Source organism: Cordyceps militaris, assembly GCF_000225605.1.
Source record: "Cordyceps militaris CM01 unplaced genomic scaffold CCM_S00008, whole genome shotgun sequence".
In the NCBI taxonomy this organism is placed as follows: domain Eukaryota; kingdom Fungi; phylum Ascomycota; class Sordariomycetes; order Hypocreales; family Cordycipitaceae; genus Cordyceps; species Cordyceps militaris.
This window is the reverse complement of record NW_006271976.1, coordinates 234,869-256,697: the sequence shown is the minus strand read 5'-3', so window position 1 is coordinate 256,697 and position 21,829 is coordinate 234,869. Positions and strand designations below refer to the sequence as shown.

The 21,829-nt window shown below is 56.7% G+C and overlaps 9 protein-coding genes across 9 annotated transcripts; 5 read left to right on the top strand and 4 right to left on the bottom strand.

Annotated features, from left to right (window-relative positions):
* Positions 1–871: 871 nt before the first annotated feature.
* On the top strand, positions 872–3,634 carry CCM_09169 (arg-6 protein; the record flags this gene model as incomplete). The annotated part of the gene is made up of 2 exons (XM_006674303.1): positions 872–3,512; positions 3,579–3,634. The coding sequence occupies 2 exons, from the start codon at positions 872–874 to the stop codon at positions 3,632–3,634; spliced, it is 2,697 nt and encodes an 898-aa protein (XP_006674366.1).
* A 798-nt stretch (positions 3,635–4,432) lies between these two features.
* CCM_09168 (eukaryotic translation initiation factor 2 beta subunit) lies at positions 4,433–6,109 on the top strand (the record flags this gene model as incomplete). Its single annotated transcript, XM_006674302.1, has 3 exons — positions 4,433–4,444; positions 4,898–5,762; positions 5,940–6,109. The coding sequence occupies 3 exons, from the start codon at positions 4,433–4,435 to the stop codon at positions 6,107–6,109; spliced, it is 1,047 nt and encodes a 348-aa protein (XP_006674365.1).
* Positions 6,110–7,056: 947 nt separating this feature from the next.
* On the bottom strand, positions 7,057–11,287 carry CCM_09167 (nuclear pore complex subunit Nup133; the record flags this gene model as incomplete). The annotated part of the gene is made up of 3 exons (XM_006674301.1): positions 7,057–10,784; positions 10,834–10,903; positions 10,961–11,287. 3 exons carry the CDS (start codon positions 11,285–11,287, stop codon positions 7,057–7,059), a joined length of 4,125 nt encoding a protein of 1,374 aa, XP_006674364.1.
* A 1,011-nt stretch (positions 11,288–12,298) lies between these two features.
* Positions 12,299–14,230, top strand: CCM_09166 (mitochondrial ATPase (Afg1); the record flags this gene model as incomplete). Its single annotated transcript, XM_006674300.1, has 1 exon — positions 12,299–14,230. The coding sequence occupies one exon, from the start codon at positions 12,299–12,301 to the stop codon at positions 14,228–14,230; it is 1,932 nt and encodes a 643-aa protein (XP_006674363.1).
* Positions 14,231–14,470: 240 nt separating this feature from the next.
* CCM_09165 (Longin-like protein) lies at positions 14,471–15,094 on the bottom strand (the record flags this gene model as incomplete). The annotated part of the gene is made up of 2 exons (XM_006674299.1): positions 14,471–14,983; positions 15,044–15,094. 2 exons carry the CDS (start codon positions 15,092–15,094, stop codon positions 14,471–14,473), a joined length of 564 nt encoding a protein of 187 aa, XP_006674362.1.
* A 422-nt stretch (positions 15,095–15,516) lies between these two features.
* On the bottom strand, positions 15,517–16,888 carry CCM_09164 (malonyl-CoA-acyl carrier protein transacylase; the record flags this gene model as incomplete). The annotated part of the gene is made up of 2 exons (XM_006674298.1): positions 15,517–16,664; positions 16,759–16,888. 2 exons carry the CDS (start codon positions 16,886–16,888, stop codon positions 15,517–15,519), a joined length of 1,278 nt encoding a protein of 425 aa, XP_006674361.1.
* A 763-nt stretch (positions 16,889–17,651) lies between these two features.
* CCM_09163 (adaptor protein complex 3) lies at positions 17,652–19,379 on the bottom strand (the record flags this gene model as incomplete). The annotated part of the gene is made up of 5 exons (XM_006674297.1): positions 17,652–18,408; positions 18,485–18,616; positions 18,685–18,813; positions 18,865–19,308; positions 19,336–19,379. The coding sequence occupies 5 exons, from the start codon at positions 19,377–19,379 to the stop codon at positions 17,652–17,654; spliced, it is 1,506 nt and encodes a 501-aa protein (XP_006674360.1).
* A 226-nt stretch (positions 19,380–19,605) lies between these two features.
* CCM_09162 (uncharacterized protein) lies at positions 19,606–19,960 on the top strand (the record flags this gene model as incomplete). The annotated part of the gene is made up of 2 exons (XM_006674296.1): positions 19,606–19,714; positions 19,779–19,960. The coding sequence occupies 2 exons, from the start codon at positions 19,606–19,608 to the stop codon at positions 19,958–19,960; spliced, it is 291 nt and encodes a 96-aa protein (XP_006674359.1).
* A 621-nt stretch (positions 19,961–20,581) lies between these two features.
* Positions 20,582–21,697, top strand: CCM_09161 (exosome component 2; the record flags this gene model as incomplete). The annotated part of the gene is made up of 2 exons (XM_006674295.1): positions 20,582–20,805; positions 20,860–21,697. 2 exons carry the CDS (start codon positions 20,582–20,584, stop codon positions 21,695–21,697), a joined length of 1,062 nt encoding a protein of 353 aa, XP_006674358.1.
* Positions 21,698–21,829: the final 132 nt, after the last annotated feature.

The following is a 21,829-nucleotide window of genomic DNA, read 5'->3' as shown; positions in this document are numbered from 1 at the left end:
ATGACTGGGACGGGCGCGCGGGACAAGGACACCCCCAAGCGCAGAAAAAAAAAAAAAAAAAAGAAGAGAAAACGCCTCACCGCCACTGGCAATCTGGTAGGCGTAAGCGGGCACCTGCTTCTTCCCTGCATGCATGCGGATTTGTACCTGTTTTTCATATTGCCCATGACATGGGCAGGATTCACAAGTATGTACGTGCTTGTTGAGCGGGAGATATACCACCCCTAGAACTACTAGATGCTGTGAATCAGAAGAGTCGAGAAGATAGGGAAGCTACATATGATAAGTAGGATAGTCTAGTAACTAGTGAACTATACCAACAAAGATAGAATGATAAAATGGCCAGATTCGTCCAGCTATCTTACTCAACTAGTTGTACCTGCCGACTAGTCACTATCAGTGCTGGCTATTGGCAGCGGTTTCGGGGCCGATTTCTGCTTGCCCCACTGTCCAGGACCTCGCCCACGCCCACTCTCTCTGACTCTGCCTACAACTTCCTCAACCTTGAACAAAAAGACGGCCCTCGCTGCTCTTCCTCAACCCCCCGTTTGGGCTGTTCCTACTTGTCTCGTCCAAAGACTATTCAATTGACCTACTGCTTTGAGCACTCCCCGAAGGCGGCTCGACCGGCACATCTTTAGCCTTGTGCTTCTCTCTAGCGCTTATCACAAAAGTTGTTTGCTCTGTCCCATTTCAATCCGAGGAACCACACCGTACTTCCCCCTCCACGACCGGCCCTCAGACTTCGACCTCGTCCTCCTCCGTCTTTTCCAGCCTTTTCTCTTCTTCTTTCTATTGGGGGCTGTAGAAAAGTAAAGCATACATCGGGGGACATACGAAAAAAAAAAGAAGCCACCTGAAAACAGTCGACATGCTTTCCGTTATCTCTGTGGCCCTGCGCGCCGGCGCCAGGCGAGCCAGCCCGCGAACCGCCGTTGCTGCTGCTGCCGCTTCCTCGACCAAGATCCGATGCCCCAACCTCACAACCTACCGCGCCCTCTCCCAGTCCCGCGCCGTCGCCGGCCCCCCGGCCCGCGATCGCACCCGCGACCGCACCCGCGAAATCGTCGCCCAGACCGTCTCCAGCATCGGCTCCAAGCGCGAGGGCCAGCAGTACCTCAAGCTCTTCACCTCGGTCTCGTCCCAAAAGTTTGCCGTCATCAAGGTCGGTGGCGCCATCCTCACCGAGTACCTCGACGAGCTCTGCCGCTCCATGCTCTTCCTCTACGAGCTCGGCCTCTACCCCGTCATCGTCCACGGCGCCGGACCCCAGCTCAACCGCCTGCTCGAGGAGGCCGGCGTCGAGCCCCAGTTTGAGGAGGGCATCCGCGTCACCGACGCCAAGACGCTCGGTGTCGCCCGCAAGCTCTTCCTCGAGGAGAACCTCAAGCTCATTGACCGTCTTGATGAGCTCGGCGTCGCCACCCGCTCCATCTCGGGCGTCTTCATGGCCGACTACCTCGACAAGGAGAAGTGGCAGTATGTTGGCAAGATTACAAAGATCAACAAGCAGGCTATTGAAAACTCTATTGAGGCTGGCTATATCCCTGTACTTACCTCCATGGCCGAGTCGGACGACGGCCGTCTGCTCAACGTTAATGCCGATGTCGCTGCTGCTGAGCTTGCCCGAGCCCTCGAGCCCCTCAAGGTCGTCTACCTCTCCGAGAAGGGCGGTCTCTTTGACGGCGAGGGCGACAAGATTTCCCACATCAACCTCGACGAGGAGTTTGACCAGCTCATGTCCCAGCCGTGGTGCCGCTACGGCACCCGTCTCAAGATCAAGGAGATCAAGGACTTGCTCGACACCCTCCCCCGCACCTCCAGTGTCGCCATTATTCACCCCAGCGACCTGCAAAAAGAGCTCTTCACCGACTCTGGCGCCGGAACCCTGATTCGTCGCGGTGACAAGATTCAAAAGGTCAGCTCCGTTTCCGAATTTGAGGACATTGATAAAATCAAGGCCACTCTTATCCGGGACCGCGAAGGCCTAGACTCTGAGGCCACTGTCGACCGCTTCGTCGACTTCCTCAAGGAGAATCCCTTCAAGGCATACTTTGACGACGCTCTGCAGTGCCTCGCCATTGTCGTTCCTGCCGGCGAAGGCCGCACCCTGCCTACCCTCGCCACGCTCAACATCACTAAGTCGGGCTGGCTTACCAACGTCGCCGAGAACGTCTTTGCCGCCGTCAAGAAGGACTACCCGCAACTGGTCTGGACCGTCAGCGAAAACGACGAAAACCTGACCTGGTTCTTCGAAAAGGCGGACGGTAGCTTCAGCCACAACGGTAGTGTGCTCTTCTACTACGGCTGTGACCTCCGTTCCTCGGCCCTGTCCCCCGTCTACGACGAGTTTGTCTCTCACGGCCGCGCCATGCTCGGCGACACCAATCTCGAGTCCCGCTTGCGTCGCGCCGCCCAGACGGCCAGCGAGAACCTGAACCGCTCCCACGTCGCCCAGCAAGCGCGCGGCTTCTCCACGTCCCGCGTCATCGGTCCCCGAACCCCTAGCATGTCGCCCATGCAGCAGCAGCGCCGCGGCTACACGACCAACACCAACCCTAACCCTCCTCTAGGCAAGAAGAACGCCACAAACTCTGTCCCGGCGCGCGTCGCCCTCATCGGTGCCCGTGGCTACACTGGCCAGGCCCTCATCGACCTCCTCAACGCCCACCCCAACATGGACCTCCGCCATGTTTCGTCTAGAGAACTGGCTGGTCAGGAGCTGCAGGGATACGACAAGCGCAAGATTATCTATGAGAATCTCTCAGCCGAGGACTGCAGTAAGCTGGAGAAGGAGGGCAAGATTGACTGCTGGGTCATGGCACTTCCCAACGGCGTCTGCAAGCCTTTTGTCGACGCCATTGACGCCGCGGCCAACGGCAGGTCGGCCCACGAGAAGAGCGTCATTGTCGACCTGTCGGCCGATTACCGCTTCGATAGCAAGTGGACTTATGGTCTGCCGGAGCTGGTGCGCCGTTCGGAGATTTCGCAGGCCAAGCGCATCGCCAACCCTGGCTGCTACGCCACAGCGGGCCAGGTCGGCATCTCGCCCATCTTGGAGCACCTGGGCGGGCAGCCCACCCTGTTTGGCGTCTCGGGCTATTCCGGCGCGGGCACAAAGCCGAGCCCCAAGAACGATATCAACGAGCTCCGTGACAACCTGATGCCGTACAGTCTGACGGGCCACGTCCACGAGCGCGAGATGAGCAGCCAGTTAGGCACACCCGTGTCGTTTATCCCCCACGTCGCCTCGTGGTTCCGTGGCATCCACCACACCATCAACATTCCCCTCAACAAGACCATGACGTCGCGCGACATTCGCCAGATTTACCAGGATCGGTATGCCGGTGAGAAGTTGATCAAGGTGGTGGGAGAGGCGCCCCTGGTGCGCAACATCATGAACAAGCATGGTGTAGAAGTGGGTGGCTTTGCCGTGGACAGCACCGGCAAGCGTGTTGTTGTGTGCGCGAGCATTGACAACCTCCTCAAGGGTGCTGCCACACAGTGTCTGCGTAAGTTACCTCGACTGCGACCCTCGTTTGATGTTACTTGTCGAACTTGAAGCTAATTTAGAACAGAAAACATGAACCTGGCTCTCGGCTATGCCGAGTTTGAAGGCATCCCCACCATGTAAATGGTAGGGAGAGTTGACTACAAATTAAGAAAATTCGCAAAAAAAGCCTTTTACTATAGAGAAGAACAGAACCTGAGCGAGTGCTTTATCGTGCGGCAGGCAGAGAGAAGACGGGGGTGTTTTTGTTTAGGCCTGTGGTTGTTTTTTGTATTTACATGTATCATGGGTTTAGTGTTGTTCATTTTTGAACAAGTCAGAAAGACTTGGCGGATGGGATAGAAATTAAATAAAAATTTGATACAAGATGTCTGGTGTACTCTCCTATGCCCTTGAACAACGATGAGCGGTGCGACATGCGAAACTAATCCTATCATGGCGGGTGTGAAACTCTGGGGGCTTTATCAACCACAGATGGCGACTCATTTCTCGCTCGTACTGAATAGTCAGAAATATCGAATGCACACAATAATGATAACGTACGAGATAGATAGATTACCAGTGTGTACAAATCAATTACAGGAATTCATTCGTCAGCAAATGGGATATAATATGGTATATATAATCTGCTCAGGTCACGTGCTAAAAAACGTGACCCGTCGGGCCATGACGTTGCGGGAAGAACCAAACAGGGCTCGGCGCAGACCCTTGGCGTCGGGTCACTGAATAGTTCAAGACAATAGCACTTACATCTCTCCAAACCTGCCCGACACGGATACGCGAAAACAATTTGGACCTTATCTGGACACTTGTGAAAATTACCGGCAAAACCGTACCTGGATAAACAAAGGAAAACACCGCTCTTGGGACCGGGATAAGTTCGAAGGGGATCGATCTGCAGCGCGCTGTTTAGCCTGAGCCATGGCGAGCGAAGTGAGTGTCTCTCTTTTTTTTTAGCGGCCGTCTGCCCTTGATCTGGCTCTTTTTTTTGCCTTGATATTTCTTTTGCCACCTGCTTTGGCTACCCAAAGCAGAGCCTGGCCAGTCAAGCGATTTGCAGCCAATACGCAGCCAAAACCGGTTTGTGCTTGTTTGGTGGTTTGTTTGGGCCGGGGTGCCTCTCTAACCGCACATTACCCCACCACTACACATCGCCGCGCTAGCCCACAGGCAGTTTATTACGGTGCACACAATCCTTGCTTCTGGTTGTGCCGGGCGGCGATACTTTTTCTGAGTCACCCACCAATTTTCTTCCCCCCCCACGCGATCCAACCAGCAACACGAAAAACGATCTCAATTCATCGCAACCGTGTTTCCAATTCCATCATTCTTTTTTTTTTTCCCCTCGCAAACTTCGGCTTACACGACAACGCTTTAACCCTCTAGGACCACTCCCCTTCCGCCGCCGCCGAGCGCAAACCCCGCAAGTCCGTCGCCTTCACCGACGAGCAGCTAGTCGTCGACGCTGACGGATCCGTCACCATGGTCACCGCCGCCGACGAAGCCCCCAAGGACACGGCCCAGTCCCATGCCGCCCGTACGCCGCCTCTCTCTGCCGCCCTGGGCGCGTTCCATACTGATGCCGTTGCCGCTGAAGCTACCACCACCGATGCCCCCGCCCCCGAGGACGACACTGGTCTCGACCTGTCCCTCCTGAAGAAGAAGAAGAAGAAGGCGTCCAAGAGCAAGGAGGAGGAGGACGGTGCGGAAGCAGCCGACGAGGACGGCGGCCTGGACCTGTCGATGAAGAAGAAGAAGAAGAAGAAGGCCAAGGACGCCGCCGAGGACGACGACTTTGTCGCCAAGCTCAAGGAGCTCGAAGTCCAGGAGGAGCAGCAAGGCGGTGCTGCCGCCGCCGGCGGCGGCTCCTCGGCGACCCCCGACGCCGACGCCGGCAACATGGAAACCGGCACCGGCATCTGGGCGCACGACGAGACGCGCAGCATCAACTACCCGCTGCTGCTCAGCCGCTTCTTCACGCTGCTGCAGCAGAAGAACCCGGACCACGCGCTCAGCGGGACCAAGACGTACAAGATCCCGCCCCCGCAGTGCATGCGCGAGGGCAACCGCAAGACCGTCTTTGCCAACATTGCCGAGATTTGCCGCCGCATGAAGCGCTCCGAGGAGCACCTGACCTCGTACCTCTTTGCCGAGCTCGGCACCATTGGCTCCGTCGACGGCAGTCGTCGCCTGGTCATCAAGGGCCGCTGGACGCCGGCGCAGCTCGAGACTGTGTTGCGAAAATACATTAGTATGTTTTTTTGTTGCCGCTTGCTACGTTTGTTCTTGTTCTTTTGAAGGAACTTCTTTTAAAGGAACTTCTTTTAAAGGAACTTCTTTTAAAGGAACTTCTTTTAGAGGAAAAAAGAAAACAACCCCCCCCCCCCCCCCGTACATGCCCCAGTTCGCTAACACAAAACGCCCATAGTCGAATACGTCACCTGCAAGACTTGCAAGTCCCCCGACACCGAGCTCAACAAGGCCGAGAACCGTCTCTACTTTGTCACCTGCAACAACTGCGGCTCCCGCCGCTCCGTCACCGCCATCAAGACTGGTTTCTCCGCCCAGGTCGGCAAGAGAAAGAAGATGCAGGGTTAAAGAACCTTTGTCGACAGTTGTGAAAGTAGTGGGTTTGCAAAAGCATTGGCCCTGTTTTTCTTCTCTTGACTACGCGCGCGCGCGGCGGGGAGGCTATTCATTCTCCTTTCAAAAGCAACGTCCATTTTTGCAGATTGTATACCCTAGTACAAGCCCCAGGTTGTCAATGAGTTTTTTTTTAGTTCTTTTTAAAACTACTCGTCTCATACATGATAAGGGGGGCTGGGATATTTCTGCGCAGGATGAGGATAAAAACCGGGCGTCAATGAAGGATCGATCCAATGCATGGAGAGAAACGGAACAAGGGAGAAAAGTAGCGAGGACAGAGAAAAACGTACGTAGTCGGGCATGTGTGCGGAGGAGTTGGGCCTCGCAGCCATGTACATAAACGCTGCAAATGACAACGAAACCTATGAAAAAAAATCACAATTCTTCGTCCATTTCGTAAGCAGCAGCAGCAAGTGAACTAGATGCGAGCAACGAGAATCAAGGACAAGTCACGGCAGAGGGGTGGCCGATGATATGGCTATAATAAAAGAAAAAGCAGAGTATGCCCATGTGTGGAATTTATACCGCTAGTTAATGCCGTTTCTGCCCCCAGTGTCTCCTTGCATATACAGTAAGAAGGAAGAAAAGAAAATCATGTTTTGTGAACGAAAAAAAAAGCAAGAGAAAAGCATAACCTGCTGCCTCCTTATAACCCCAAATCTTTGCATCCCTTAGGTATCCAGAACCGCAATGTTTTTTGTGTGTGTGTTGCGTTTGGTGCGTCGAGCGCAACAAATACAAGATATGACAAGAAAAACCAACTAAAAGCCGTATAAACAAAACATTGTTTCAGACCGTCATCTTCTTTGAAAAGTCCCTGTTCCTCCCCAGTCTTTCGGTATCGTGGTCGGACAGAAAATAAAAAAAGCAAAATGCTATCTTACATCATCATTCGCCATCTAGAAGCTGCCCGGGACATGACCGTTCGCGACCTCGTCCAGTAAAATCTCTTCGACAGGCGGGTCCTGCTGCGTGATCAAGGCCGCTTCGTCGGTGTGCTGCTGGACTTCGGCCTGGGCTTGCGCCAGACATGTGCGCAGCCAGTCGGCCAGGCGATGCTTGTCCACGTTTTGCTTGAGCGCCTTGTCCTCCCACCCCATGGCGTCGAGTAGCTTGGCGTGGAACTCGGGGCCGAGCTCGCGGAAGCGACGGTCCAGCTCCTCTGTGAAGGCACCGAGCGCCTCTTGCGCGCTCATAGGGCGAAAGGGGTCGCGCGGGTCCTGGAAGCGCACACAGTCGATGAAGACCGCGAATAGCTCCGTATTGGCCAGCTGCGCCACCACCTCGCGATCATTCTTGAGCTGCGTGTCATTCATGTGGGCCCAGTCGTCGCGGATGAAGAGTCGCCGCCAGATGAGCCGCTTCGCCTCCTTGACCTCGTCGGCGTGGCAGCTATTCTCTGCCACCTTGAGCGCCATCCAGAACGGGTGCGCAATGTCAACTTTCTGCTCTGGTTTGAGGGAAACGAGTGTAAGGAGGTCAATGAGGGTCATGGCGTCGAGGGCTTCGTGCTTGAGCAGTCGCTCCATGCCATCCTCAAAGACCTGCAGCAGGGCTTTTTGCCGACGAGGGATGTTGGTGCTGTGCGCCTCCATGGCAAAGTTGAGCGCGGCGGCTTCGTCCACAGCATCGTAGGTAGTGGCAAAAATTTGATTGTAGAGCTCATCTTGAATCTTAAGCGTGATGAGTTCCTTATCAACCTTCGCAAGTTGACGCTCTTGACGCGATTCGTCGAAGGAGACCTTTATGCCGTTGGGCTGCTCTTGGTTCACTTCAGCTTCTGCTAGCAGGGCAAGCTTGCCAAGGCTTAGCTCAACTCTCTTGTTCCAGGCTTGCTGCTCTTTGGTGAGGGCTAGGCTGACAAGCGTGTCGGCAGCATGGTCGACATCCTTTTCCTGGTCAATATCATGGATCCATGAAATGCGGGCGAGTTCGGGTCTGCTGCGCAAGAACTGAGTCTTGAATCCGAGCGTCTCAAGCTCGAAGTTCAGAACCGACTCGACGCCGTGCTTCTCGAGGAGGAATTCGTAAATGGGGAAAGCAAAGTCTTTGCCATAGCGGCTGAACCTATCTTCAAGTTGCGTCTTTTTCCCTTCGCGAAGTGCCCTCAAAGCCTTCTCTTCGACAGGCGGTATGCCCTCTTGCGCCAACTTCCCCTCCAGGTAGTCGACATGGTCCAGCAGAATCACAGCAAGGCCGTGCAGAGATTGATGTTTCTCTGCGAGCAGTGCACCTTCTTCCCATTTTCCAGCTCTAGCCAAGAAAACGGGTTTCTCGAATCGGTCGGTAGCATAGACCGTGGAAAATGTTTGGGCCAATTCCTTGACTTTTTCGTCTTGAGATGTGGCTGCCCAGCGAGCATATTCAAGGACCGACGTCAGCGCCGCGTCAGTCAGCGAAGGGAGCTCATTAAAAATATTTTTCAGGATTGCTGGGTCAGGCGTGCCATCTCCTTGCGCTGCTTCTGCAGCTATTGACTGGTGCTTCTTGTACCATTGGTCAGAAAGATCGAGAAGACGCTTGGCATTGTTTGCGATGAATTGAGAGCCCGTCCATGGCGCTGGCATGCCCTCATAGCCTTCTCTTAGGATGCCGAGACTCATTCTCTCGTCAGCGAGGCCGTAAAGCTTCAGGTTTTCTTTTCTGAATTCCAAAGCACCAAAGTGTGCAACGACATTGACTTGAATTGCCTCGTTCATCAACATGGTGATTTTGGCATCGTCGAGTATCGAGAGCCGATACAGAGTCTTGATGACCTCATACGCCCAAGCCACGAAGAGGTCCAGCCGGAACACGTCATTGATGAACCAATGACGGACGGCATCGACTTCACCGGCAGCAGCCACTGGGTTTGATTTCTGACCCTCGTGGATGAACTCCACGATGGATACAACCAGACTCTTCTTATCATCAGCCGGCCGCGCAACTGTAAAAGCTTCGTGGCGTTTCCAAAGCAGAGTGGCAACATGCATCTTCTCCGCATTGTGGAGTAGGGTCCATCGTGTTTTCCGGTCTACATCGGCTCCCATGGACTGGAGATGTCGTATTAAGCGGTCTAGGGCACCTGAGCGTTCTCGAAGGTTGTCTTCCAGGGAAGCAGGTAAAGTCGGCATGTATGTGGTTGTAGAGCTGAGGATCTCCTGGCTGACTTTGAGTGCAGCTGCAGAAAGCTCTGTGCCTGTGAAGGAAGCCTCGCGTCGTCCATCAAAAACGAGCGGGCTTTCCTTTCGCGAGCCGAAAAATACAGTCTGCTCAAGTTTGCTCTTCGCCGAGACTTGAGGGGCTTGCTCGCTGGCGAACTTGTCAATGTCGGTGGTAATGATGCGGATGACACCAGCACCGCGAACCATGAGCAAGACTGCCGGATTTCTTGTCGTCCGTTGACGGAGGATGCGGTTGTCTTCTTGTGTTACTGACGCCATTTCCTCAAAGCCAGATCCGACGATTTCGTGAATATCGTCTTCACGGAAGTCAATCACATCCTCGAATGAAGGGGGTAGGATGTGGTTGTCGGTTTGGAGTTGTGAGTCTGGGGATTCGGGTGGAATTGCGATAGAGGCCATGACGGTAGCTCTCTCAAAGACAACAAATGCAACGAGAGCGGGTCGGGGGAGGTACAGCCGGGGGGGAGAGGATGCTTCACCAGCGGCTCGTGGCAAGGGCGTGGAATATGAGGTGATTGGACGTGTCACGCCAACCTTGCACGAGTTTGCTTTGAGAATGACCTCGACGAGCGAGTAGCGCGCAACGCTCTTGCGGGTTAGAGAGACAAGGAGCAGCAGGTGTTGAACAGAAGCGTCGTCTGTAGCCATGGCATCACTCAGCCTGCTCAGCTCGAGGTACTTGTGCTCGAGGCCCTTGGGGACAAAGGTAAAGTCGAGAGCCTCCAAGGAGTCGGGCGCAAAGTCTTTTGTGTATGGGTCGGCTTCGTCGAGGGCTGAGTATATGGAATCGCGCATCTCGGCCTCGCCAATGTGCTCATTATGACCGCCGCGGTGAATCTTCCAAGCCTGAAGCTTGCACTTTGTGGTGAGCGCTACAATATTGCGCTCGCCTACGCGCGCTGATCGATCGGCGCGCACAGCGGCAATTTCGCCGCGCAATGACAGGTTGGAGAAGGCATGACGAATACTGCCAAAAATGCCACCACCGGAGCTGGCAAGATTTGAACGTAGAAACTGTACAGAGATGGCGGGTCGACCGTGGTTGTCACGAACACTCATGTAGGCTAGACGACCTGAGTTGAACGTGATGATGAAGCCCGCAGACTCCGCGTTTATGATGGAGGTGACTTTTTCTCCATGGGACATGCCCGAAATATTGTGCTCGACTCCGGATCGGTCCTTCTTGATGAAGGCAAATGTAGCGGCGCTAGAGATGGATTCCCAAAAGACGACTTTGCCGCTGCTGGCGGTAACAACAACCAGTCCAGGTTCTGTGGAGGAGGCTGATGGGGAGACGAAGGATCCGACGGGGAGGGGGTCACTAGATCTGCCTGGCGTCGGCAGGGTAAATGTGAAAGTCTCGGGGGATTGCGATGTCGAATTGTATGGCCAGACAAGGGCGCTTGTTTGCGTGAGTGTTAACGCGTATCCGAAGGCAGACGAGACATCGGCATGTTGCTTGACTAAAGAATTGTTAGCAGACGAGTAAATGAGCAAGGGATTAGAACTCACCGGCCCAGTCTGCACGGATTCTATCCGGAATCGCAGGTAGCTTGCTAACGATGTAGGCATTGGTGCTGGTCTGGAGTGGTACAATTAGAATGTTTGTTGCACAAGCTTGAAAACTCTGCCAACTCACCAATACGACACTACCATCTCCCTTTGACGCAGCTCTCTCCGCGTGTTTCGACTTTTTTGTGCGGACGTGTAATTCCTTGCGCGGCAGGGGGTTGATGTTTTCGATGCCAGCATCGTCAACGGGCTGGACCGGGGCGCGCTTCTCGACGACCAGAGCCTCGACAGTAGGCTGCTCGGGGTTGAGAAAGGTTTGCTCCGAGAGCGGCAGGCGCTGGCGCTTCGCCTTGGGCTGTGGCACGAGGCTCTCCTGGGACTTGGGACGTTGGCGACGGCGCGAGCGGGTGGCGGTCGCTGGGCCGCCCTCATTCGCGACGGTGGTGGAAAACATTTCGAGGCTACGGAGAGGTGGAAAAACGCAGCGCGCAACGGGGCAGGTGAGAGGTGCACAGGGCAGGAATGGCGAGAAAACAAAAACAGATGAAAAGTTAGATGGATAATGATGAGGCGCGATGCATGTTCGGGTATGCAGGCAGCCTGGGGACGAGAGAGGCCAAGGTGAGGATGGGCGGAACTTGTTGATGCTAGTCTGTGGAAGGCAAGGCAAGTTATTGGCGGTCGACGAAAAACAAAAGGCAGAATAACGTGAGCTGGTGCTACATACCTAGGTACGCTGGAGCCCGCTGGAGCTAACAGAGGTACTGCTGCGTTGGCGCTGCCGCTGGCGCCCAATGGATCAGATGTATCTTTGTACCTGGTGTTGGTAGCCAAGGTACCTGTGCTTTCTACTCGGTACCTTGGGCAGCTTGCGGCTTGACGGGAGTACGTGCCGTCCGCCCCAGATCTGGTGGGGGTGTCTGTACCAGTTGTTATGTACCTGTGGCTGGTACTCGGATCAGCGAGGTGCCGCCTTGCGTATTCGAGGGTTGAGCTATTCAAATCACATTCTATTGAGTACTGCATAACTGTCAATTCATTGCTTCTATCGAATTTCATGTCGCCTCACTCTGTCATCACATGGTAAAACCTCCAATGGTGAGATGTCATCAGCAACAGCTTGCATGTACCGAGCTACATACTTCCAAGTCGTAACCGAGCTAATTAAGTTCAACAATTAACCCTTGCCTGCAGCCTCGTCAACGTCGTTCCTCGAGACACGTCACCAATGCACCCACTCACACAACATAGGCTGAAGCGCTGCACCGCTTGACTTCTCTCCGCCGTCATGACTTGGGCCCGACCAACGCCACGCCTCGCGCTTAATCAGGCTTAGCGGCCTTTTTTTTCCCGGCAACGACATCGTCCATATCGAATCTCGATCACCGAGCCGAGCGACCGCCACTCGCCGCTCAATTGCCCACCGCGCGCACATGGGAGCTTCTCCCTTCGTCCCCCCGCCACCATGAGGCGCTTCTCCACGGCCGTCACCATCACCGACCCGCTGGTCAAGTATCAGAGCCTGCTGTCCGCCGGCGTCTACTGCCCGGACCCGGCCCAGCACCGCCTCGCCCGCCACCTGCGCAAGGTCTACCTCCGGATCAAGGATTACTCCCCGCAGCGCGAGTACCAGCAGCGGCTGTCGCAGGCCGCGCGCCTCACCGAGTCGTCGCGCCCGGGTGAGGGGTCGGACAACATCCTCGCCGTGCCGAGTCACGCGATCTGGCGCAACCCGCTCTTCAAGCACCTGCTCCCGAATGCGGAGACGCGGGACAGCGTCGCCCTGACGCGCGTGCTGCAAAACCACGAGCTGGCGATTGAAATCGACTCGCCAAAGGGTCTCTTTCTCTCGGGCGAAGTAGGCACCGGCAAGTCCATGCTGCTGGACCTGCTGGCCGACGGACTTCCTCACCAGCGGAAAAAGCGCTGGCACTTCAACACATTCATGTTGTACACCTTTGCACAGCTCGAAAAGTACCGCTCAGCAAACCAGCAAAGTGCATTGAGACGCCGCAATGAAGAGCATTCGCTGCTGTGGATGGCCAAGAAGCTGGTCGACGAGTCGCCCATTCTCTTCTTGGATGAGTTTCAGCTTCCTGATCGCGCCGCCAGCAAAATTCTCAGCCACTTATTCATTGCCTTTTTTCAGCTTGGCGGCGTGCTGATTGCCTCGTCCAATCGAGTACCCGAAGACTTGGAAAAAGCTACGGGTGTCGATTACACAAATGCCCCGCGCCTAGGCATCATGCGCAAATTCTTTGGAGGCGGTCGTGCTGGCAGCGAGTTGTACGGCCAAGCTAGTGATTTCTCTAAGCTCCTGGAAGTTCTCAAGGCTAGATGTGACTTTTGGCAAATGGAAGGCGTTCAAGACTGGCGGCGGCGTGAAGATACCGGGCTGCAACTCGAAGAGGCAGCGGGGAACTTGCGTGATCTGACTGGGTCAGTCGCAGCAAAAGAAGACGACGCTCCAAAGTCGGCCGACAGACCGCCAAGTTACTTTATCAGCGGCCAAGGGGATGAGAACTGGCCTGACTATATAAAAGAAAAGGCGTTTGGAAGCAGTCCTGACAACAAGTGGACGTCAGAAACCATTGTTGTCTATGGCCGCACAGTAGTCATCCCGCAGCACCACAAGGGCACCGTCTTTTGGGATTTTGAGCAGCTAGTCGGCACCTTTGGTCCAGCAGACTATATTACGATGGCGTCATCATACCACACATTCATCATTGATAACGTGCCCGCCCTGTCCATTCTGCAGAAGAACGAGGCACGCCGCTTCATCACCTTTCTCGACGCCCTCTACGAAGCCCGCTGTAAGCTCGTCGTCCGCGCCGAGCGGTCCCCCGACCATCTCTTCTTCCCCGAGCCGACCAAGAAGCCGACCAGCGCATCCGGCGACACCGCCGAGGACGGCGACGCCACCTACTCGGAGACCATTGCCGAGGTGTACCAGGACCAGATGGCGCCGTTCCGCCCCAACATTGCCTACTACGACACCAAGAGCGCCACGGCGCGGTACGACCCAGACCAGGACTCGGACTTTGGGCTCGAAAAGCAGCAGCAGCAGAAGCAGAGCGGGGTCAACTTTGGCAACATCGGCGCGTTTACTGGCGAGGACGAGCGCTTCGCGTACAAGCGCGCCGCGTCGCGCCTGTGGGAGCTGTGCAGCGCGCGCTGGCACGCCCGCACGGGGTGCTGGTGGCAGCCGCTGCCGCTCGAGGCGCGGCACTGGGAAGGCGGCGTGCCAGCGCAGCGGCCGCTGGACGGACCCGTGTTGGGCGGGAAGCAGCCCACGGGGGAAAGCATGGGCGCGAGCGTCGACGCCGACGAGGTGGCGGGATTGTCGCGCTACAGGATCGAACATATGAAGCAGAGCGGGGACCCGGAGCACAGATAGATGGGCCCCCATCTTTTTAGAGATATAAAGATAGAATTGGATAGAGAAAACGGTGTGTATATTTTAGTATAGACGGTGGATAGCGAGGTGTAGGCCATCCCAAGTTGATGTAAATGTTGAAAACGCTTCTAAGAAAAACGCCAATTATGTCCCAGCCAAGACGAAGCAAACCACAGAGCACCCTCCCCCGCCGTGTTTCTCACGACTCCAACCCTCGTCCTCTCCTGCCCTCCCATCTTCTCACAAGCTCGTCACGCCCGGCGTCCACGACTCGCCTATACGCCTCATGGCCTCTGCGAAGCTCTTACTCGTAATCTTTGTGCCGCCCTGTCCGCCCGGCGGCGCATGCAGGTCAGGTTCGTAAAACGGGTTCTGGAGGAGCCTGACGTAAGCGTTCTGCATAGCCTTGAAGACGGGCTTGAGCTCAGCGTCGCGCAGCCCAGCGCCCTGCGACGACAATGACGACGACGCGTCGGCCGAGCGCAGCACGGTGCCGTCGACGCGGCGCCCGCGCATGTCGACGACGCACACCAGCCGCACGCCCGTGTTGGTCTCGAAGCCGTACGCGGCGAGCCGGTCGTCGACGGCGTGCAGCAGGCCGCTCGTCGCGAGGTGCTCGTGCTTGGCGCGCAGCGCAAACACGTCCACCGTCGAGGAGAGTAGCAGCGAGAACTCGAGCGGCGTCCGGATCGGCGCCAGCGTGTTGGTGGCGGTGTCGTGCGAGGGAAAGGTGGACATGTGTAGAGGGTTGTTCTGGGGGGGGGCGGAGGGCGGTTAGCGCGTGGTTTCGCGGGGAGGGGGAGGGGCGCGTACATTGCGGCCAATGACGCCGAGGCAGGCGATGGAGGGTATCGCGGTCGTCATGATGGGCTGGTTGGGGGGGTTGCAGGATGGAGGTTGCGGGAGCGGGAATGTCTTGAAAGCTTGGGTGCAAGGGGAGCGGTAGTGGGGGAGGCAGCTCGGGAGCTTGGTGGGCACTGGGCAGGAGGCATCTCATCCTCGGACGGCGCATCAACTCTCAACACATGTGCACTAATTCTAGAAATTACACCGATTTTAATCACATTGGTATATATTATAGGTACAGACTTGTTGAAACTTGTTCAAGTCTGCATTTGCCGCCGCTGCATGCTGCGCAGCCCCATAGGTAGTAAATGATGATGCTTCCCAGGGAGTCCTCCCAATCGATAGCCATGCTAAACCCAAAACCCGTTCCCAACCCAGTAAAAAAGGAATTAATGCCCGCTAAATACAAATAATGTTTCTCTCTGACCACCACCACCACCTCAGCCATCGTCTTCCCACTCCTCGTCGTCCATGATGTGCGCCGTCTCCTCGAGTCCGCGAATGACCTCCTCGACCTCGAGCGGGTCGGTAATGGCCCAGACGCCGCCGCCCTTGACCATGTCCTTGCCGCGCATGCCGACCTCCTTGCCGACCAGGTTGCGGCCGACCTTGCCGGGTCCGATGCCGACCCAGCGGCGAACCTTCTCCTGCTTGTCCAGGTAGCGGATGCTGTCCCACCAGCGGACGGTCTCGAGGCAGCCGCGGGCGAGCAGCTCCTTGAGCTCCTCCTTGCTGCGAAACGGGCGGGCGGTGACGTTGCTGATGGCCTCGACGGCGCCGGGCCAGGTGACAATATCCTCGTGCTCGCGGCCGGGGACGCGGCTGCGGCCGTGCAGCAGCCGGCGCATGACGCTGACGGCGGGCTTCATGAGCGGGCTGTGGAAGGGGCTGTCGCTGGCGAGCCGGACGGCGCGCGGGTCGTGGCCGTGGAACTGGCGCACGTGCGCGAGCAGGGTGCGGATGCGCTCGATGCTGCCGCTGAGCACAATCTGGTTCTTGCTGTTGATGTTGGCGATGAGCACCTGCTCGATCGGCGGCACGTCGAGCTCGCCGCTACTACGGCTACTGCTGCTGCTGCCGCGCGCCCCGCCCGCGGGCTCGGCGCCGTACGCACTCGAGTGCCCGACGAAGTCGTGCACGGCGTCAATGAGCCCGGGGAGGTGGCCCGGCTCGGTGATCATGGCCACCATGCCGTACTCGCCGCCGTACTCGGCGACAGCCTGCTGCGTCGCCCGCGACATGGCGGCGGCGCGCTCGCGCACCAGGTACAGGGCGTCGGGGAAGCTGAGGTAGCCGCCGGCGACGAGGGCGGCAAACTCGCCGAGGGAGTGGCCGAGGGCGACGTCAAAGTGATCCGCGACGCGAAAGTTGTATTCTTGTTCGAGGATGCGCAGGATGATGATGGACGTGGCCATGATGGCGGGTTGTGAGTTGGTCGTTTGCGTGAGCACCTTGGAGGGCCCATTTTGGATCACGTCGGAGAGCTTGAAGCCCGCGTAGTGGTCCATTTCCTCCATGATCCGGGCCGTGGTCGCGGGAAAGGCCTCGATCCACGGCGTGAGCATGCCGACTTTTTGGACGCCCTGACCTGTTGTGTGTGTTAGTTGGGGGGGAGAATGACTCAATCTCACGTCGCGCCCCAAGGCCGCACTACGCGACAGGAGAGTAGGACGATTGCGTACCTGGAAAGAAAATGGCCGTCCTCGCCCGGGACACGGGCCCGGAGCTCCAATGCCGTCGCGGAGCGGTGGCCGCCTTGGCCCGCGACAACCCCCGGCGGACCGGCGGCGAGGCAGCGAACCGGTGGTGCATCTCAGAAAGAGGGCCCGAAGCTGAGTGGGTGGATGAGTGGGTGCTTCTTTATCAAGATGACGCTCTCATTTCCACGTCAGACCGAGCATGTGAGAGAGAGGGAGACGATAAGGAAGTGGTTCGCGGGGCAAGAAGAAAAAGCGAGTAGACAGGCGCAAGGAACAAAGGGCGAGGGTTTGATTTGCGTTGCGTTTGGTTGTTGTCTCGTCGGCTCTGAGGAAAAAATAGCGGGGGCTCGGGTGTGGAGAGGAAATGACGGCCGACTTGCATAAGCCACTGTTTGCCGGGGACCCCACGGGCGGGTAAATCAGAGGGGGCTGTGGAATTAGTTACAGAGCTGGCATTAAATTATAGGTAAATTACAGTGGGATGAACTTGAAGTGTCTGCTGCAAGTCTAATGCTCCTGCGCAGAGACTCCCTAGATCGCCATCACTGTCGGCCCTGACCAATCGCCACGCTTCCATCACCTCGGATGCATGTCCTACTGGGTCCGTTGCAACGTTCTTATTCTGCCCTCATAAGCATACTACTAATAAGTGAAATGCCAAGCAAGCAGGCTTACACACTAGCCTCGATCTTGTTTGCATATCTGCTTCTTTGACATTTCCTGTCTTGTGCCTCTTGTCCCCTTTTGAGTTTCCTTCATTCCATGTCTCATGTCCGTGGTTTCATCATATGTGCGTGTAAAGTCCTCCAATCTATCGAGCATCTAGGTAGTCACAATCAACACACGCTCTTTTCTCGCCTTTCTTCAAACCCTCTCTAGCATCGCAGCTCCACGCCGCCTTTGCTCACCGTCAGGTATTTGACCCCCTTGTACGGCTTGACCCCCTCGCCCAGGCCCCGACTCTTTCGCGTGTCCAGCACGATGCTGTCCACCTTGAGCCCGCTCGCCAGCCAGCCCTTGACGGAAAAGTTGACTGATGCGGAGCTCGGCATAAGAATCTTGTTTTGCGCCGCCTTTTGCGCGTCTTGTTCGTCGCCGCCGCCCTCGCGTGCCTTGCCCCCTTGCGCAATTGTGGCCGCCGGCACGCTCTGGTACGGCTCGTTGTAGGAATAGTCTTGTCCAAAGCCGGATCCACTAGGATCAAAGGCGTCCTCTTGCTCCTCGTTGCTCGGGGCCCCCACAACGGTGCTGCGCAGCCCGAAATGCGACGTCGGTCCGCTCAGTTCCTTGGTCGCAATGTGCCACTCTAGTACTCTTTGCCCGGGGTTGAAGCTCGCGTCACCTCTGCTTGGGCGTATATCGGAAAGATTTCTGACATCCGCCGGAAGGGGAATCGTGACGACTAAATCGTCGAGCAACGGCGAGGCTGGCGTGCCCGGGTGTGGGGATCCTAGACGGCCAGGGACGCCACCTCGCCCGACCTGACTAGAGGATGATGGCCCAGGAGTCCCGAATATTTTGTTGACTTGTAATCGCACTTCAAACTCTGAACCAGTCGGTCCCAGACCGGTCTTCATCTCCAGATTCACCGGCAACTTGAGAGAGCTGCTGCTGAGGCTGCCAGACTTGCCGCTTGTAAAAGGAAGCAAGTCGACCTCGTAGCCCGCGAGGATGAAGCGACCATCTGGCGGAATGAAGCTGAGCTCACCTGGTCTTTCCTTCCACCGATTTAGTCTCACGCAAGGATGGAAGACGGGTAGTTCCATAAAGCTCCCCAGATTGTGTTTCCCAGAAGGACTGGTGAGGTTGACCGTGATATCCGGGATTCCAGAGACCTTGGCTGTAAAAGCAATCGTTCCGTTTGCAAATGCAGCCAATGGTCTTCCTGATGGGGCGAGAGTAACTGACAATGTCTCTACAACATCGGCGTACATTTCGTTTGAGGTGTGTCGTACGTTCGCTCGTCGCCATGGTAGTGATGTCCCTGTCGTCGGTAATAGCGAAGGTGCGTTTGTGGCAGAGTTGGACTGTAGTTTCCTGTGCCGTGTTAGTACTCTTCTATAAAGAACCATGATTCAAGTGTCATACCCCGGCAGGTTGATGCTTCCCAACAGCTTGTCCACCCAGCCTTCCACCTCCACCACCTCCCGCAGCGCATTAGGCTCCGTTGTGCTTATGTGTCCGGCATCGCACATCTCCGTCAGGAGCTGCGCGACAATGTCATAGTTGTTTTCGATCTTGACCGCCAGCAGCGGCGCGCCGACAAAGTCCTCCAGCGCATCGACGACGCGGTGCAGGAACTCGAGCACCAGCAGCGGCTCAATCTCGCTCGACGATGTCGCCAGGAAGAGTAGGCGGCCGTGTGTCAGGCTAAAGACGAGCGTCGGCGGGTTCGTGTTGGCGAGGTAGATTAGGTTCGGCCGCGGCGCAGGGTGCTCGAGGTAGAGGGGCAGGAGGTGCGCGGCGGACAGCGGCCTCCCGGCGTACTCGTGGGACAGAATGGGACTCCTGGGGGCTATTAGCGCCGGGGTGCTTTTACATGATAATTTTGTAGCATACCTGTTGTCATCAAAGATGTGAACAGCTTCAATGACGCCGCCCATGGTGACAGTCCGCTGTGCGCAGTGCTGTGAAAGCTGGTTGAAGCCGACTTGGGCTCTCTGCCCCACACGCGACACCAAATGACGAAGCTCTGGAAGCTTGATGCTGACTAACATTTTTATCAACTCCCAGCAATCTGCGACCAGACTTTCTTTTGAATTGCAAACCGATACGAGAACAAGAGCTTGCAATCATTTCCAGCGCTAAGCTTCAGGTTCCATACTCGACATGGCCGGCGACAAGGTTCCCTCGATCCACCAGCTGGAGAAGCCCGAAAACGTCCACGAGATGCTGCGCAAAGACCGACAGGAAGACTGCCTGTCCTGCAAAGTTGTCGGTACGGCACGCGGCCCGAATAAAAGAAGAGTGAAAGAATACGACTGACGGAGGCGATTTCGTAGGAAGCGGTGCGTTTCTCGGTCTCGCGGGCTACAGTTACTTCTCCGGCATGTCGCAGCTGGAGCGACAGCGTAAGGCGATTCTCCAGAGCAAATCCATGTTTGGCATGCGCAGCCGCAAGGCCGGAATCGTTGGCATATCGCTTGGCTTGGCGTACATGGGATTCTGGCGAGCCTTTTTCTAGCCGACGTACGGACGTGACGCTACGAAGACATATGCTGGTGCTCGAGGCGGACACGGACAGCGAGCGAATCTAGACGCTGACGAAGCTTGCTACAGCTGCAGGTTTCATGTATTTATACTGTATTGTACGCCAACTCGGCACATGCCACTTAATTACGATACCCAATTACTGGGTTCATCGACGCCATACCTCTGGTGAAGACCTGTTCTTTTAGTAATATGCTTGGACTGAATCGAGCACTCCGAAAGTTGTAGACAGTCTTGAAATGTAGACAACTCAATTCCCAGGTTAAGACATATTTGCGAAGCAATTTTTATATCTTCAAAATTTGTCTACGCAGCGTCGGCCTAATCATCCTGGAACGAGCTCGGTGGAGCTGTCACTGCGACCTCTCGACACAGCAAAAATCTCTGCCCCACATTCGACTTCTCTCATCAAGCCCATTTCAACGGTTAAACCGTCACTCACAAGAAACACTCAATCGCGAATGACAAGCTTGAAAATTGCGGCTTATCACATCCATAAGCTATAATCTCGATTCCAGACTAAGAAGCCTGGCGACAGTCGTCGCCTCCGGCCATCAACACCGGCACTCGTCAGCAACAAACACATCCACCAAAAATGCCCATCACAATTCTCCGTCCACAGCCGGCGGCGCAACAACGGCCGGCGGCCGCCCTTGACTCGGATTACGATTCTTCAGACTCTGATGGCGGCGTCGATGTGCAGGGCGACGTGTCCATGCGCGCAGCCAAGCGGCAACGGACCATGGCCGACGACGACGCCGAGGCGGATGAGATTCTCACACCCGGCACGCTCATCACCTCCAACCCGCAATGGATGCGGTAAGTCCATTTCCGCCCCCTCCCCAAGCACGTCGCTAACTCCATGCCCAACAGCGGCCACGGCACCTACGTCCCGCAAGGGTCCACCAGCATCACGTCGTCCCTCGCCGGGACGCTGACCAAGACCAACAAGCTGCTGTCGGTGCGGCCGCTGCGCGCGCGCTACACGCCCGAGATTGGCGACCTCGTCGTCGGGCGCATCGTCGAGGTGCAGGCCAAGCGGTGGCGCGTGGACGTGGCGGCGGCGCAGCTCGCGATCCTCCAAATCTCAGCCATCAACCTGCCGGGCGGCATCCTGCGCAAGCGCACCGAGACGGACGAGCTGCAGATCCGGACCTTTTTCGCCGAGGGCGACCTCGTCGTGGCCGAGGTGCAGCAGCTGCACCAGGACGGCGCGGCCAGCCTGCACACGCGGTCGCTCAAGTACGGCAAGCTGCGCAACGGCGTCTTTGTGCGCGTGGGCGGCACCGGCGGCGGCGGCGGCGTCGTCCGCGCCAAGCGCCAGGTCTGGACCATGGAGCCCGCCGCCACGGCCGCCGCCGCGCACAAGATGGACGTGCTGCTCGGCGTCAACGGGTACATCTGGATCAGCCGCCACGTGGCGAGCGAGGCGCCCGCCGAGGCCGCCGGCGTCAACCGCATGGAGGAGGCCGTCAGCAGCAGGGTGTACGCCAGCCAAAACGACGACGTCGACGTCGCGACCATGCGCGAGATTGCGCGCGTGCGCAGCGTCGTGCTGGCCCTCGTCGAGGCCGGCCTGCGCGTCGACGAGGACACCGTCACGAGGGGCTATCACGAGGCCGTCGAGCTCGGCCGCGAGACGCCCGAGGATGAGCTGTACTTGGGCGGCGAGCGAGGGCGGCGGTTCGCGGCCGTCATGGCGGGTGTGTAGTGAGGTGCATTTAGATGAATACAAAGCAAGTTTACGGGACATGTCTAGGCTTTTCACAGGTCGATGCATTAGAGCGCATCAGGTCTGGCAAACAGTTGAAGAGACAGAGGAATGTGGTTCAAAAGGTAGCCT